Below are 17,869 nucleotides of genomic sequence, written 5' to 3' on the forward strand. Positions count from 1 at the left end.
AATGAATGGAAGTCAATGGAAAGTCCCCACAAAGATAGCCATGCAAACATGTGTGTGCGTGTGTGTATGTGTGTGTTCTTGTCTGGTCAAAGGTCAAGGCTCAGGAAGAGTTGTGATATTCACAGTTATGCAGCTACTAATGGCCATTTCAGGAGGGAAATCCAGATAAAACCTGCTCCGCTTCTCCCACACATCATTAGTGCAAAGACGTTTGTTTCTCAAAATGAGTCGCTTATTATTTTCCTCCTTCATTGTTTCATCTTAAATTATACTTAAAAATCTGCAAGCTGACAAATTTGCTCCGTTTCAGTTCACATAATTTTACTGTAAACTGTAAAATACACAAATTTAAGAATTTAAGTGTTTAAATACTTACTTTGAAAAATGATGAAAGCCCCGTGAATGTACCTCATTTTTTTTTACATTTTCAGAGAGAATTTGAGTTACATGTTTCTTCATATTTCACATGCCCCTGACCTGCAACTTTCAGACGCATCCCTGAATAAAAAGTCTGGTTAATAACCAGGTTTTTGTGAAACCCTCCGACATGCCTAGGCGGTAATTCAGCCTTTTGACTCAGGTGTGTTGGAGCAGGAATTTGGAACAGTTGTGAAGGAAAGCAAAGCAGGGAGACAGAGGGAAGGTGAATAATTAACAGAAAGGGAGCTGTGTTCATCAGTGAAACAAACCAAAGTGGAGACATGAAAACAGGACACAAGAAAAAAAGAGAGAAATTAAATCTACAGGAATTAACCTATTTGGCAGCAGTTTTCTAACAATGTGTTCCACATTAATAGAGTATGGCAAGCCCTTCCAAACATAAATAAACAAACCCACAACAATATGTCTCACTAACTTAAGTCATTTAACTTTTTAAAATATGTTTACAGTTTGGTGACATTTGACGATTAATGCATTTGTACTTTACTGCTGTCACTTTGGCCAAGATGCTCCTGTGAAGCTCATTCATGTTTTTTTGTGCGCATTCCGTTTATTGTATGAAAAATAAATGTACTCAACTGCATTTCACTATAATTTCCCAGATGTTTACAGTTTTTTTTTTTAATGGTGTTGTAGGGAAGTGAAGCAGACGCAGATCACAGAGATTCAGCAGCGTTCCTTCGCCAGCCTGCATCGCCTCACAAAGCTGTGAGTTTGATGCTCATGATTTTCATTTGAGGCTCTGCATAGTTACCTGAGGAAGACCAAAAAAATAATTATTATTTAAATGTTAAAAGACAGAAAACTACTGCACTACACAGAAATGATGAAAATAAAAAAAATGATTCAAAAAGGCTCAGAAAAATAGAAGAAAATAAAACTAAGAAAAACAATCACAGGATAAATGTGATGCATTTGTTGGTGATGGTGGTTGGATAAGGGGAGGCGTAACATATTTTTTTATTTTGGCTAGTATCGTTCATCACCTTTAGTGTTTACTTCATAATTATGTCATATCGTCACCTTCCTAAAATAATGGCTTTATGTCATGATCTGTGTTTCTGTGTATTTATTTTAAGGTTTTTCTGTGTTCAGTTTCTGTCCTGAGTCTCTGTTGTTTCTGCATCTTCCCCGTTAATTGCTTCCCAGGTGTGTCTCATTCCTTGATTACCCTCCCTGTGTATTTAGTCCCACCTGTTGTCTCTTGTCGGATCCTCGTCATTTGTCGTCTGTCTGCCTGCCATCACAGTCGTACTGTACAGTCCTATGTTGGTTAGCTCTCTTATTCAGTTTTTCCGTTGCTACTGGTAATTAGCTATGTGCTAAACTCTCTGCCGTGCCGCCTGTGTTAGACTGTTTGAGCTCTCTTTATTAAATCATCATCATCACCATCCTCTGGGTCTCAGCATTCGTTCTCATCACCACCTCCCAACACCACCCCATGACACTTTAGTCGTTTTTCCCAAAAGTGATTTTTTTTTTTTAATCATCTTTTGGTTAAAAAAAAGACTTGTGTCATTATTCCAGGAAGGTGATGATATGTGAATGGACAGTCTGTGTTGCCATGGTAATCACTGATCCTTTTATTTAGATTTTTTTTTTTTCATGAACCATCAGAATCTGTATTTTTTTATTATAGAGGATTATTGTTTTCTTTGTACTTTACTTTTTTAGCAGTTTAAATCACCTCAGAATGTGTTATTTTAACTTGCCTGTTGTTTTGCTTTATAAAGGAAATAGATTTTATTATTTTGTGGACCATCTAACGGGTGAGGAATTTCTTTATTCCCCAAACTAGAGCCCCCCCTCCAAAAAAACCTAACAAATTTGTTTTATTTATGATATTATATGAGGTTATAATCCAAAACATAATAAATTAGATCTTTATATCATATTGTAATTAAGTGAAATGCATTTTTAAACTTGTGAATTATGTTAATAGAACCAGACTGGGAAGCCATCCCCCAAATATCCATTAAAAAAATCAGTTCTTTTACTTTCTATCAATGTTGGACAGTTTTTGCAGAGAATACCAGTGAGTTCTGCTTTAGTAATATATTTATTTCTTTTCTGTCACTTCCCATCTTAGTTTCATCCTGCAGAACAACATCCTGCAGAGCATCGGTGCATCTGCCTTTGCCGGTCTGCCTCAGCTCTCCGACGTGTGAGTATTCGCATCTCAACCCTAACCCTGTGCATCCTGTTTCCTCCAAAACAGCCACGTGTTTAGTCTTTGTCCTGGAACAAGAAGAACCAGAAACTCTGAGGAGTCTCCTCATGTCAGAATAATGGAAACAAAATATGCTTAACAATAAGTGCAAATGAGGCCCAAAGAGGCTTATTTTTAAACACGTGTCATGTTCTTCTGCTTCTTTCAGCTACATTTCTGAAAATCTCTCTTTAGAGACGATAAAAGCTTTCGCTTTCTCCGATCTCCCAGAGCTCACTGAAATGTGGGTACAACAGGCAGTTAGTTTTGATATATTAGATTTTTTATGTTTTTAAAGTGTGGAACTGACAAATTGCTGCTTTCAGAGAGATAACCAAATCCAAACACCTGAGATCCATTCATCCAGATGCTTTCAGGAACATCGTGAGCCTTCGCCGTCTGTGAGTACTCTCACACTTTGTCTGTTTTTTTAATTTTTTGAACTAATTGTGAGTTCAAAGTAGGTCATGGTTGACGAGCCTACTTCTGAGGACCCACACAACCAAATCCATGATTATTTAATTAGCTCGGATCCCCCTGATGGCAGATCAAGCGTCAAACATCCAACCACCAATTTAGATTTTCCCACAGTTTTATTCACCCCGAACTCCATAGTTGTAACACTAATAGTTTCCAAGTAATTGAATTGTTTTTATATTTGTGAAACAATCTCCAAGTAGCCAATTATGTGATTCATTGCTCACTGCTTTAGTCTCTCAGGGATTCTATCATCTGTATCGTTCAGCGTGGCCCATTTTGTGAAAAACTGGGACACAAAAACTCGGCTCTGTGTGGTGACAAAAATATATTTTTAAACTGTTTGTCTAAACAAGGGCACCTTAGTGCAGCATCGAGACATAAATCAGCGTCTGGAACATTTTTTTTTTTCTTAATTTAAGCTTGTTTGTTGCTCAGATATCAGAAAATATGCAATGGTTGCACGGTGCCTAAATTTATCCTCCATTCGTCTTCCATTTGTGTCAGACTGAGTTTGTTGGAGAAATGGGTAAAAATGAGTTGTAAATATGCATTGTAAAGGAACTTGAATGCCTTTAAAACACTGGAATGCTGACGTTATTAGAAAAACAAGCCCGCACTGCTTGTTTAGTCATTTAACTTTTTAAAATATGTTTACAGTTTGGTGACATTTGACGATTATTGTCACCAAACTTAAAGTCTCTGCTTAATGTCGGAGACTTTAAGCAGAGTCTCTGACATCTCGGCTCACACAGATATTCATGGAACGAGCCTCAAAAGGGTCAAGCATTTTTGGAGAAACGACTCGTAATATTGTCCAACTGTCATGATTTCAGTGTTTCACGCTGCTCTCCTGCTCTGCCCCTCCCACCCCTGTTGGCTGCCTGATTGCTGCCACCTGTGCTGCTGCTGCTGCTTTGTGAGTTTCTCTGCCTTTGCTCTGACTTCTGCTACATGTACCTGGATTCTGGATTTGTTCTGGCTTTCTGACCCTCAGTGTGGCTGACCTGAACTTTTCGCCTGAGCGCTGAGTTTTGGATCAAAGGAAAATGACTCACTCACCTCCTCAAGGTGAAACCTGATCGTTGGATTGGGGCATGTGAACCAGCTTACGATGCTTCCAGAGTTTCCTCACTCTGTGACGTCATAATCCCAGGTTTAAAGAGCATAGAGTCCACCTCTCCATGGTCCTGCGGGTGCAACAATCCCCGCAAAATGACTTTTCCCTTTACATAAGTCACATCTCTGAGGAGCTGAGATATCCAGGAAAGCAATCTCTACTGGAGTCTGACGTGAAAGCTGATCCCAAGAAGAGGCTGTCAATCGTCGTATACCTTTTCGTAATTGCAAATAAAACCTTTCTGTGGTCGGGTTCTGATTCGTACGTAACTTATTATGCCCAACATTTGTGTACATTTGCCTGGTGTCTTAAACATTTTCAAACTTTGTCCCTTATAACCACAAACATCAAATGCCACACATGGAGTTTTGTGTGAAGGCAGCTTGTTTGTTGTGATGCCCATTTGGCTTGAGGCAAACTGCAGATGTTAGTTGTTAGGACTTTTGGTTTATCCTCCATTCAGACCAGATTTGTGGCGAGCAAAACTAACATTTGGCCTGTTTTCAGATTCTCCAACCTGAAGTTAGCTGCATCTCCTCCAGAGCAACTTTGAGCATCTCAGCTGCTTCTTTGAGCTAAAGCTCTCCATCTTCTGCCAGCTGTGCCTTATTTATCTCATTTTTAGATGATGGATTAAGCTGCACTGAAAAAGAGAACGAAGCTCCAACTTAAAGAAATTGATTTAATCTATTACGTGTAATCACATTTGTCTAATGCGACAACTAATAAAAGTAACATATTTACTTGGATAAACTTAATTGGATCACCTGTTTTCTTTATTCAGCGTGTGTTTGTATTAATTATGTGACTTTTAAGGGCAGTTTGTTGCACTGTACTTTATTTAGGAGAACATTGTGAAGAGAACAGAATGAAGAGATCATCATCATGTCAAATATAAGAGTTTGTGAAAATCTCTGCAGGTTTCCTTACTTGTGCTTTGTGTCGTAGTGGGTTCGGATTTGACTGGTTCTCCAAATCTGTTTTTATATTTTAGCTCTCTTTTCTCCCCTTTAGACCATCCTGACTGGTGTAATTTGTTTTTGCTTCATGTACTTCAGTATTTCTGCTATCTGTTCCCCAGTTTGCGTCAGATCATCTTGCCCTGTTTTCTCTGCACATCAGACCTTTGTCAATCCTCACACCTGGCCTGTGTTGCTTCAATAACTTATAACTTTTCTCGTTGTTTTTCCGGTTTCATCATTTCTGCTGTGTTTTAGGGTTTGATTCATACATATTAAAACTACATCTGTTTAATTTTTTTCTGCAAAGGCATCAAAAGTAATTTAATATTTCTGAGAGTTTGCACAAGAATTGCACAACATTAGAAAAACCTGTGAGATTCAGTAATGTAGGTTATTGTCACAAAATGTCATGGTGAGCATCTTCTCTTGCACAAGTGGCATCAATACCTCCATGAGCTGTTTAGATGTTTAACTTAAGCTTGATTCTACAAAGCACTATTTTCAAAAAATCAGACAAAGACACATTTTTTCCCAGAGGCTGTCTCTCTAATGAACACAATAAACACCTTATTGCCTAAGCAATCAGCTCCTCTTCTTTGAAACAGAATAAGCATATTTGCACAACAATCCTCTAAAGAAAAACTGGCTGCAAATACTTGTGCATACTGTTCATTTATTCCCTCTAAAGTTTATGTATTTACACATTGTGTCTATGTGCTGCGAGCACTTGAAGCTGAAGTCAAATTTGTTGTGTCCAGCTACAGGACAGAACTAAACTAACACAAAGTAAAACTGACTATTTCCATCTTAATTAAAAATAAATAAAGTGTCATTAAGATAAAAATTGGTCTAGAAAATTTCTTCTATTCTGATAATGAAAGAGTTTAGCTGTAGTTTCTTAATGAATTTATCACATTGCAACTACTTTGTGCTGCACTGAAAAAAAAATACTACTTAGTGTTAAAATTTTATTTAATATTTATTGCAGTCCATGCAGCTCTTTGCAAAACGCACATTAACAGTAACGGTGCATTTATAAGTGTTAAAATTTCTGTCAACGCTAATAGATTTAGACTGCAGCCGCGTTTATTTCCTTTTCACCTTGACATACTCTCGAAGGATCTCCATTGTTCGTCTGTTTGCTACGTTGTGCCCGGTTTCATTCTCACGTGGCGCCTGCTTGCCTGTTGGTTACAAAATGAAGGAAGTAACATTTGGCTGTCGTATTTCCACAGAACTATCTCCAACACCGGGCTGCGAATTTTTCCAGACCTCTCCAAGATCCAGTCTGCAGCCCGAGGTTTTCTGTTGTAGGTGTCAGCGTATGATGGAAATGACCCGCAAGAGCGCACTTGCTAAAACACCCACACACCATCCTTTCCACATGGATCTGAATTTATAGGCACACGGAATTAAAGCACATGGCCTGAGGACATCACACACATTTACCGCCTTTAAGATGGACACACACAGACTCATTGCAGATCAGTTTGTGCTAAACACACATGACTTTTTTATTCTCCATATATATTTTGCCCTTTGTGTTGCACAGTGACCTCCAGGACAACATCAACATAGAAACTGTCCCTGCCAATGCCTTCAGAGGCCTCTGCACAAAACCAATTGAGGAAATGTAAGATAATCATCTTCTTTCCCTCCGGCTACTTCCATTTTCCTTTTGCATTCATGCGCCTCTTAGGGATGGCTCTACTAAACGACTGCACATGTTTAGTTCTTGCAAAATGGGAGCAAGCTAAACTTGGAGCATCTGTTTGTAAATTAAAGGAAACAGGTTGGTTTTACAAGCAATAGCATCTCAACGCTCTAACACCTTTAAATGAGGAATTATTCATGCATTTAGAGGACAAGCCATCCATATTTATGTGTGTTTCTGTGAATTACAAATAAAGGGAAATATATCGACAGAACCTCAAACACCAGAGTTGTTTGTGACAGTTGGGGTGAAATATAATATATATTACATTTATCTTCTAAAAACAGGTGACAGTTTTGATTCAGAAGAAGAAACAGGAAAGAAGGCAACTTGCTACATTTGTGGTTTTTTCAAAACAAGTGCAGAAATTTCATGAAAATGATGTGTGCTGTCTTCCATTGGAGAGTTTTCTACAAATATTTCCAGTAATCTGTATTTAAATTCAATCAAAGCTGTTTTAAAGCACATTGCAAAGGTTTTCACAACCGCTTGATTTTTTTTTATTTTTAGTTTTGTCACATCACAAAGACCAACGTATTTTGCAGAGACTTTATATGAAAAATAACAAACATTGTAGTCACAATTGTAAAGTGGAACAGTTTTACACATAAATATATGGGAAATGTGGCATTAATGTATGTCAATACTTTGTAGAATCACATTAGCTGCAGGTGGTTTTAGTGAATCTCTCCACCAGCTTTGCACATCAAAAGACTGAAATACTTTCCAGTTATTCCCTGTCTAAAAAAAGCTGAAGCTCAGATTAGATGGACACATGAAAGCATTAGTTTTCAAGTCTGAAAAAAGATTTTTAATTGGGCGTAGATATGAACTTTGACTGGTCCATTCTAACACATAAATATACTTTGACTTCTCGTGGCAGGTTTGCATGTCTGTCATAGTCTTTAGGTAAAAGACAGAACAATAGATGTTTGGATTTAGCGTTTCTGTGTATCATGCATACAACAGAATAAAAAGTGTTAAAATTACACAAATGAGAAATGTGACGTTTTTCTGGCTCCAAATAGCTGCAGGAACATCAGCGAGCCTCTGCAGCCAATAAACACTCTGGCACTTAATTTGCCGTTTCTGTAAAAGCCAAAAGTGGTTATAAAATGTTCAGAAGCAGCCAAGGTAGTCGTCTTGGTCCAGTTGGAATGAAAACAAGGATTACAAAAAGATGCAGAGTGGTTCTGAAGACATGCAGCATTTCTAAAATTCAATTCAGAAACCAGGAAAATCAATCAAATTTTATTTGTATAGCACATTTCAGCAGCAAGGCATTTCAAAGTGCTTTACATCATAAACAAAAACACAAAGTCATGCAACTTAGAATCAACAATCAAAACATTACATTAAGNCAAGTGCCATCGTTAAATTNATAATTGATTAAATTTCAAATACAACTCTAAACAGGTGGGTGTTTAGTCGAAATTTAAAGGAAGTCAGTGTTTCAGCTGTTTTACAGTTTTCTGGAAGTTTGTTCCAGATTTGAGCTGAAATGCTGCTTCTCCTTGTTTGGTTCAGGTTCTGGGGATGCAGAGCAGAAAAAGTATATGATCATTAAAAAAATCAACCCGAAAAGGGCCATAAAATGACCACAGCATTATAAAAAGGACCAGAGAGAAGAAAAAACATAAAATAATTCAGAATGGTTATGAAGCAATACAAAATATGGTAGGTGGATGCACAGAACAATCGCAAATTACACGTTTGTGTTTGCTTTGAGCTTCCTTCCTGTTGCTCTTCAGTAGGATGAGTGGGGTGCTTTCAGAGTGCTTGTCTGTGCCCCTGGGACCCAGGTTTCATAATCTCGCCAACAACTTTATCAGTGCTTCTGTTGAACAGAAGAAAAGAAAAGAGGAGGAAAGAGCAGCTGAGGCAGTAGTCACTTACTAACTGTTTAGCTGAAAGTCTGCGGCCGCGCAGCTTTAGTTTGTGGGAACAAAGGAAGTGCAAACAGCAAGTTTAGCATCAGCAGCTCGGATAAATTTTCGCCGCCTGAGCCATGTGACTGAGATTTTGGCTTCTCTCTCTGATGACAGACGGCTCACCAGAAATGGCATCAAGGAGGTGGCGAGTGACGCCTTCAACGGAACAAAGATGTACAGATTGTGAGTCACGGACAGACGCACAGCTACAAGCACGCAGTTTCAACTTCCTCGTTTAATTTCTCTGCTTTTAACTCGTTTTCCAGGCTTCTGAGTGGAAACAAGCAGCTTGCTCACATCAGCCCCGATGCCTTTGTGGGTTCCAGTGAGTTGGTGGTGCTGTAAGCATGACATCCCCTCTTATCTCGTGCCTTCATCGTTCGCCCTCTTCAGCGCCACCTTTTAAAGTCAGAGCAGGCGACAGTCTGTCAGCATTCTATTTAAAACAGAAATCTGGATGAAGGTTAAAATTGGAGGTTAAAGAAGATAGATTGTGAGCGAATGCAGGCAGCGAATTTCAATGCGCGAGATTTTCCCACCTCCAAAGAAGAGACACGTCCTCTACTGTCCAGCATGTCAATCAAACGGGAGCAGCTTGACAGTTTTACAAGTTGTTCTGGTTCATTCCTGCATTTATTTAATCTCTAAAATTAGAATAATTCCTGTGGTATGAAAATATTTATTTCAAATTGATAATTATCTAATATTCAATAGAGTCTATTTAATAGATTTTAAATAAAATGGCTTCAGTTTTAAGTTTTTTTCTCGCTTTCCTTTCTAAAACATAAAGAAAACATTTCCAGAAAGTGGCTTTTATTTCAACGTGAGTTGTGCAAGTATTGTGGGGTATTAGGCTGCAACAACTTCATAATATTAGCAGAATAAAGATGCAATTTTACCAGATGAACGTCATAAAACTCTGAGAAAAAAGCGTCAACAGTGATTTTTGTTCTTCGAAACAGACCCAGTCGTTTGCATGATTGTTTCTAAGTTCTGCTGATGATAATTTGATGCTGATGCGTTGAAACATGAAGTATTTCCTTATCTACAAAAATGATACCAAAGTATAATTTCATAAAATGCTCAGTATTCCTCATTCAAATTTGTTTGTAGTTTTCATGTTGAAGTTCTCATAAAATAACTTCTTCTTTGTCCTAATATTACAACTTTATTCTGCTAAAATTGTGACATTATTCTCATATTATTTCGTCTGTACAGCTTTATTCTCTGTATTGTTATGAGTGTATTCTTGTAATATTATGACTTTATTCTCATAATTTCAAAATAAAGAAACTTAGTCTGGTCTTTATATTCCATCTGAGAGTTGATCTAAATTCAGCGTTCAGATAAACGGAAACATGCTTTTTAAACAAGATGGCCGCCCTGCGTGTGATGACATCACACTGAACTATGGAAACCCAATGAATGTACTGCTGGGAAAAAAATTACAGATTTTGCAAAACTTAAACCTCCAAAAACCCAAAATTGTTTATCACCCAGCTCTATTAGTCATCTGAATATTTTTCTTAAATGTATGTATGTTTACTTTTAAAAGTAAAAAAAAAAAAAAAACGGATCAAGAGAATACCAAAAGTAGCCAGACCAGAAAATTAACTGAAATGCAAAGATGAAACCAAAAATATTTAAAAAGTCCCATAATTTATGAAAAGGATGTTTTCACCATGTCTAGTGATAACTTTTAACTTTTGGTGAAAATATCTATATTTCTCTAATTGATTGGAATTTATTCTCTTGATGTTTAGCAATTTCATCTTCACCTCAAAGACATAAAATCTTACCAGCTATTTTTGCTCTAATTTCTACTGCAAATACCTCAGTCCACTTGAAATAATACAAAAATACATTGCAACTATTCAGCAAGATATATAAGATTATTTTTAGTAAATAATTCCTTAATATTGAAGAAATGTTCTGGTTGAATTTTCCGATTTTTTCAATTATAACAATCCGCTTTTCCTGTTATGAGTTAAATAATCTGCAGGTGGAACTAGTAACTTTTCATATATTAAGGAATTATTGTTCTAAAACAAGCTTCTATTTTTTTTCTGAAAGTTACTTATAATTTAGTTTTGTCTTATTTCAAGTGCACAGAGATATGTGCAGTAGAAACAAGAGCAGAAATACCTGGCAAGATTGTGTGTTTTTGCAGCCATGTCATTTTGTTGCTTTAAGTGTACTTTATGTAAATTGGATCGGATACGTTTAGTAAATAATTGACAGCATTTACTGGCAGATCTAACACTATGGCAAGCAATTCAGAACAGGATAATTGGTGAAAACGACCTGAAACCCTGGTTGTGTTTCTCTGCGTTTGCAGGGACGTCTCTCAGACGGCTGTCAGCTCTCTGCCGGACTCCATCCTCGGCGGTCTGAAGAAGCTGTTAGCAGAATCTGCTTATCACCTCAAAAAGCTTCCTATTGTACAGCGCTACACAAAACTCCACATAGCCAAACTGACGTACTCCTCACACTGCTGCGCCTTCAAAAACATGCACAGAAACAGGTAGAGGTCACATCAGAATGATACTTTATCCAACAGGTGCTGCACGTTTTTCCTTACTTTGTTGCCCGACAGATCGAGGTGGACCCCTCTGTGTAACCACCCCGAGGCGAAAACCATCCCGGCCTTCTTCAGGGAGCACTGCTCCAACTCCACCTCCGTCTCCTGCAGCCCGACGCCTGACAGCTTTAATCCGTGTGAGGACATAATGTCCCCCGTCGTCCTGCGGATCCTCATCTGGATCATCTCTGTTCTCGCACTGCTTGGCAATACGGTGGTTCTACTGGTGCTGTTAGGTAAAAGTGTAGCAAACTATGTGAGCAACTACATTAAATTTGCCCTGCGGGGTGATTTTCTGGCTCTTAACTGAGGTTTTAAAAGAGAAGATTTTCTTTTGTCATTCATTTTGTACAATTTTAGCAGTTTAAGATGTGCATACTGATGATAAAGTCACTAAAAGACATTTAAGAATATAACACAGAGTAATAATTTCATAAAATCATTTAGCTTACACTAAAAACTTACAACATTATCAAGTTAATTTCTCAGAAGTAATTAACTTGATAAAGACTGTCTACCAAGAACATTAATGGTAGTTTTTAAGTGTTTGTGCCAAAATATTTTGACTTTTTACTGTCCTGGTAACAGTGTTATCTTAAAAAGAGCAATAGGAAGATTGTATTTTCTAAAATGACCACACAAACCAAATTTCATCACTTCTTCACTCCCTGTAGCCTGGACCAGCGGTCTGCAAGCTTTACAACCCAAAGAGCCACTTTTGCTCTCCTAAATAAAAACTGATTTAGAGCCGCAAATATTACCTGGCCTTTTGAAAAATTACATCTTACCATATTTGATAAATATCAACTACAGAAAATATGTTGTAATTTTTAAATAGTAATTATTCTATCCCTATTTTTGAGTTTTTATTACAAAGGAAAACGTAAAAGATAACAGTTTTTTTGTATCGGATGTTGATATTTGCACACAGTTTTCCCCTTCATGAAGACAAAAATAGACATAAAAATAAAATTGATTGGTATTTTTAGTGGCAATTATCCAAGAGCAATGTATTCCAGGAAAAAAAACCTGAAAAATAACAAAACCCTTCATCTGTTCTATCTATTTTCAAAGTTATGTCGTTATCATTTTTAGTCAAAGATATTAAGAGCCATTGTGTAAAGTCCAAAGAGCCACTTGTGTCTCTGGAGCTGCAGGTTGCTCACTGAAAAAAGAGAACAAGCAATCCCTCTTAATTAAATATATCGTGTTAATAGGTCACCAGGGATCACATCAAGTCTACCCAAGTTAATTTATTAAGTTTATTAAGTTGTCAAGTTAAACAAACGTAAATAAATTACGTTTAACAAACTTCATTCAATTACTTGTCACCAATCAGTACAATTTTTTTCGCTTTGGTGCTCCAGTCTCCTTTTTCAGTGCAGTTTGCCTCTATGCAACGCAGCTGGTGCAGCGCTGAAACTACAATATATATATATATTTTTTTATTCAAGCTGAAGTATTTGTTTCTCCCGCTGCCCTGGATGTAGGCAGTCACTCCAAGCTGACGGTTCCTCGTTTTCTCATGTGCCACTTGGCCTTCGCTGACCTCTGCATGGGCATTTACCTGCTAGTGATCGCCACCGTGGACATGTTCACTCACGGCCGCTATTACAACCACGCCATTGACTGGCAGACGGGCTTCGGATGCAAAGCTGCAGGCTTTTTTACGGTGTGTGTGTGTGTGTGTGTGTGTGTGTGTGCACATCATGTTGCCTGAATACATTAATGTCGTGTCTCATCAGTGTCTGTGTTCAGATACTAAATTACTGTGATTTACAGGTGTTTGCCAGTGAGCTGTCAGTTTTCACACTAACAGCCATTACTGTGGAGCGCTGGCACACCATCACCAACGCCATGCGGCTCGACCGCAAACTTCGCCTGAGGCACGCCTGCATCATCATGACAACTGGATGGAGCTTCTCCCTGCTGGCTGCATTGCTGCCCACAGTGGGTGTCAGCAGCTACAGCAAAGTAGGTAGCTCGTTGTTGAACACCTTTTAAGATGCAAGAGCTGAACGTAAAATGTTGCTCTGATGCAACCACGAACTCCACAGTAGTGTATAAATGGAAAAGGATAGACATTGTTCAGATATTTTCTGAATTTGCAATCCAAATCGGACCTTTCAGGGCTTTCCTCTTCGCATTTTTCCAAACAAGTCACATTTGTGTAGCAGATTCTTTCACCTGACCTGTGGTTCTCTGCGGCTCCTCCAGGGTTACCGATGTGCCTCTTGGCTGCTTCTCCGATTAATGCGTTGCTTGTCCAGTCTGTGAGATTTGGTGGACGATCATGTCTGACGTGCTCCTTGGCCTTCACGACGCTGTTTGTTCATAAAACAGCTGGATATTTGTTTAAATTATATGATTCGGAGATAGAATTTGAATTATATGTGCCTAATGAAGGCAAATGTTTGAGCAGCTTTTTATTTTTATCTTTTTTATTTTTAGTAAATGAGGAACCAGGTGCTTCCAGTCACATGTGTTTCCACAAACCCCAGCTGTATCAGACATCCATAAGACAAACAGGACAGGGTAATAAACCTCTTCCATTAAAGGGCTACAGTGACTCAATGGGTACTGTGCCGTTACCTAGCAACCCCACCGAAGCTTAGCCCATTGCCTAGCAACCCGAGGAGAACTCCAGCACCTTTGGCCAGCTGGGTTTACCTCTGTACAATGGCTGCTGGAAAAGACAAATGTTTTGTTGTTGACTTACAATTCAGAGACAACTTCTACAATCTTATTGGTTGTTCAGGAGGCTCCACTTCTGCTTTGCCATGATGTACGGTTGTATAATTGCACATGTATTTGCAACACGTGTGCGTGTAAACATCGAGCTGGAGGCGTGGCCAGCAGTGGCTTATTTGGATTTAAAGTGAGAAGAGGCCCTAAAATGTCTCATTATCTGAAAATGATTTTGTGTAAAAAAATAAATAAATAAATAAATAAATAATGTAATGAACATGTTTTATAGCCCATCCTAACCTGTTCAAGGAGACATACTAGGTCAACTTTAAGTTTATTTCCTTCAATAGTTTCCAAATAACCTTGCATATTGCATGACATAAGTTACAGAATCAAGTCCACTGAGACGTTTAATCCTTTAGATATCTGAATATCTCTGTACAGGTGAGTATCTGCCTGCCGATGGATGTGGAGTCCGTGGTCTCCCAGGTCTACGTTGTCTCTCTACTGGTCCTCAACATCCTGGCCTTCTTCTGCGTTTGCGGTTGTTACCTCAGCATCTACTTGACCTACCGCAAACCCTCGTCGGCGCCTGCTCACGCCGACACCCGAGTGGCTCAACGCATGGCTGTCCTCATCTTCACCGACTTTGTCTGCATGGCGCCCATCTCCTTCTTCGCTGTCTCCGCCGCCCTCAAGCTCCCGCTCATCACCGTCTCAGACGCCAAGCTCCTGCTGGTTCTTTTCTACCCCATCAACTCATGCTCAAACCCCTTCCTGTACGCCTTCTTCACCCACACCTTCCGACGGGATTTCTTCCTCCTCGCCGCTCGCTTCGGCCTGTTTAAGACCCAAGCCCAAATTTACCGGACAGAGACTTCGTCCTGCCAGCAGCCGACGTGGACCTCGCCGAAGAGCAGCCGCGTCATTTACTCCTTGGCCAACACGTTGAGTCTGGATGGGAAACAGGAGTTCTGATTGTCACCAAAGTAATCGCAGTTAAAGGCTTTCAATTGATGGTTCTTTTTCTCCCCTCGCAGAAGCCAAAGACCGTTTGATAAAGAAATGTTTAAAAGCAATGTGGCACTTTATAACTTTAAATGTAAGAGAAATTAAACAGTTTGACATTTTGGATATTCTTAAATGAATGAGTTAATCCAACCTTCTGGTTGGCCTTCATTTGGTCCCTCCAAACATTAGACATCTGTGGACGCCTTTAGTGGCTGTTTAAGGTTGACCTGTTTTCGTCTTTATGCTGTTAGCCCAGAAAATGTGTTGAAAGTTACATTTTATAGCCCCTAAACTCTGTTTCATTTACCAAAGACATAGAAAGTCAGGTTTGGTTGGTACATTTAGATGTCGGTAGATGTCTTCAAGTTGACATCAATTTGTAGACGAAGCAAAGACAAAGTCCTTTATTTTTTAAATCTATTCAACAATAGTTTGATGTCAGGAGGGAGGGATTGAACTCAACTGTAACTCCTGCTGAATTTCCTTCTTGAAAGGTCCAAGGACTTCTTGGTTGATTCAAGTTGCACTTGTGACGTTTTAGTTAATTTCAGAGTGAAAAAATATACTAATGTGCCACATAGTATTATAACAATTCAAAGCTAGTTTTGAAATATTGCCCCAGGAATTGAAATCTGATTATCAAATTAACCCCATAACCAAATGATTAATTGGTTATGGAGTTGAACTCCTGGGATTAGCTGACAGCTTTTGCTCATTAAGGCTAAAGTCACTTAGCAACACAGTAGAAAATAATGTATTTCTTTATATAACCTGGACTCAAGCATTATAGAAACAAATTTACAGTATGGGACCATGGTGCTCTGCTCAAACTTTGTAAGAAACGGTGCTAAAATGCATATAAGAATATAAATCTCTTTGTTTTTATCGATTAGTTTTAGTCTTCTTGCCTTCTAACATATGTCAAGTAGAGAGTTAATCAGAGAAACATCCAAGAGGCCAATTGTGTCTCTGAAGAAGCTGCAGAAATGCCACATATCTCACCACAAAAGCCATCATGGCTGCTATGTGGTCAAAACATACATGACAGATGCTGTAATAAACCGTTTATTTGCCCCTTTTGCGACTTTTATCCCACTAACATATACGGTACTGCACAAGGTGCAAAACATAAGCATGTTGCTTTTCTTTCTGGTTTCTTGACATGGAGGTAGGATGTGGTTAAGTTGGGTGTGATGAATTCTGCTCCATGTAGCTCTACAAATAATTTCAGCCCAACACTTTGGACGCCAGGGTCCAGTTTGCTGCTCGGACCAAATGATCGATTTGTCTCTGACCTTGGAGATATATGTGCTGTTTATGAGCTGAGCACTTCTTTCTGGTTGAGAGTAAAAAAAGAAAAAAAAGCTGGATTTGCTAATCGCTAATTGTTGTGGCGCTATGATTTTGCAAAACAAAATTGTAAGAAACAAATTTTGCGCATTTAATTCATTAAACAATGTGTTCACAAACAGATGATGTGCATTAGATGCACTTTGAAGAAGAATTCATATTGCATTTGACTGGAAACTCCTAATATCTGATCCTGGAGAACAAACAGAGCTCACCAGGAATCGCCTCCTCATTTGAAAGCACAGTGTAAAACATATGAACTGAAGGAATCTATGCAAACACAGAACTGAAGATTAGTTTTGCTTGAATCTGGGTCAGAAACGCTGTCCTACATACAGTTGTTTTTGTTACAACTAGATTACACCTGCAGATGGGTAAAGTTTCCAACAACTCAACCGTATAAAAGTAAAAGTAAACACATGACCTCATCTGTCTTATCGCCTAGCAAACATCGTCCTTCTGGTGCGACAAGATGTCGCTGCAAACTGAGATAGCTTGTAATAAATTAGACCAAAGTTTTACACGTGGGACGTCAGCATCAAAAATTCAACATTTGTTCAATGTTTAATGTTATGAGTGAGGGATGTTTATTGAAAAGAACACTGCAGGGATCTGCTGATTAATAATCTGCTCATACTCTGTCTGCTGTAGCTCTTCATACCTCCAATTCTCCTCCAGCCTATGAGCATGTATTCTGCTCAAAACGAAGGTCATGTAATCGTCTTTGAGATGTAATTATGCTGCGGCTTTTTTTTTGTGCAAAATGTGTAGATGGATTGTTGTCCCTTTTTTTTGATAAAGTTGTTTGTAAATCTTTCTATCTGAGTATTTTCTTTAATTTTCTTTAGAGTATTTTCTGTGTGATGAAGTGGTATTTTCTTTATTTTGCAATGATGTCCTTCAGCTTATCCAAAGCTTTCAAGGACAAAGAGACCCTAGTAACCTCTGCTTTGCGATTGGGTGGGTGCTTCTTGGAGGAAAGACAGCTGCGTTTTCTGCTCATTACAGGTGGATGGAAATGGCAGCGAGATAAAGCCCTGCACAAACACCAGAGAGAAACCCTGAGTTTCAAGGCTGCAGCTGCAGCAAGGAATCCATCTCATTGATATGGAAGCACTGCCTCCTACATGCTAAACGTGTTGATGCATTTTTACCACCAGGTTATTCAAGTCAGTCTAGATTTAAGACGATTTCTGCGCTAGCATTGTTGTTCTCGGATGGCCTCGTTAATTTGAAGGTGAAATATTAATCCAGGAGGTGCATATTTGAGTTTTTAATTCATATTCTGAAAAAATAAAAGATTAAAAAGTATGCCGAGGGTGATTTAAAACTTGAAAAAACAGAATTCATGCCTAAAAGTTAGCATGACACTATACAACGGAAAG

At 38.5% G+C, this 17,869-nt stretch overlaps 1 protein-coding gene across 3 annotated transcripts in view; it reads left to right on the forward strand.

Moving 5' to 3' along the window:
* The window catches only part of fshr (follicle stimulating hormone receptor), a 36,397-nt gene extending 19,321 nt beyond the window's left edge, over positions 1-17,076 (forward strand). The window contains exons 3-15 of one of the 3 annotated variants that reach the window (XM_015034452.1): positions 1,078-1,149; positions 2,531-2,605; positions 2,820-2,894; positions 2,977-3,051; positions 6,445-6,519; positions 6,762-6,842; positions 8,969-9,037; positions 9,121-9,195; positions 11,193-11,378; positions 11,451-11,671; positions 12,926-13,107; positions 13,218-13,409; positions 14,568-17,076. In XM_015034452.1, coding sequence (XP_014889938.1) covers positions 1,078-1,149; positions 2,531-2,605; positions 2,820-2,894; positions 2,977-3,051; positions 6,445-6,519; positions 6,762-6,842; positions 8,969-9,037; positions 9,121-9,195; positions 11,193-11,378; positions 11,451-11,671; positions 12,926-13,107; positions 13,218-13,409; positions 14,568-15,101 — 1,912 coding nt within the window. In that variant the 3' untranslated portion in view covers positions 15,102-17,076. The remainder of the gene's footprint in view (positions 1-1,077; positions 1,150-2,530; positions 2,606-2,819; positions 2,895-2,976; positions 3,052-6,444; positions 6,520-6,761; positions 6,843-8,968; positions 9,038-9,120; positions 9,196-11,192; positions 11,379-11,450; positions 11,672-12,925; positions 13,108-13,217; positions 13,410-14,567) is intronic. The other 2 variants (XM_015034454.1, XM_015034455.1) reach the window with 2 other exon arrangements.
* The last annotated feature ends 793 nt before the right edge of the window (positions 17,077-17,869 follow it).

Source organism: Poecilia latipinna, unplaced genomic scaffold, assembly GCF_001443285.1.
Source record: "Poecilia latipinna isolate Pla-1442-1.1 unplaced genomic scaffold, P_latipinna-1.0 Scaffold299, whole genome shotgun sequence".
In the NCBI taxonomy this organism is placed as follows: Eukaryota; Metazoa; Chordata; class Actinopteri; order Cyprinodontiformes; family Poeciliidae; genus Poecilia; species Poecilia latipinna.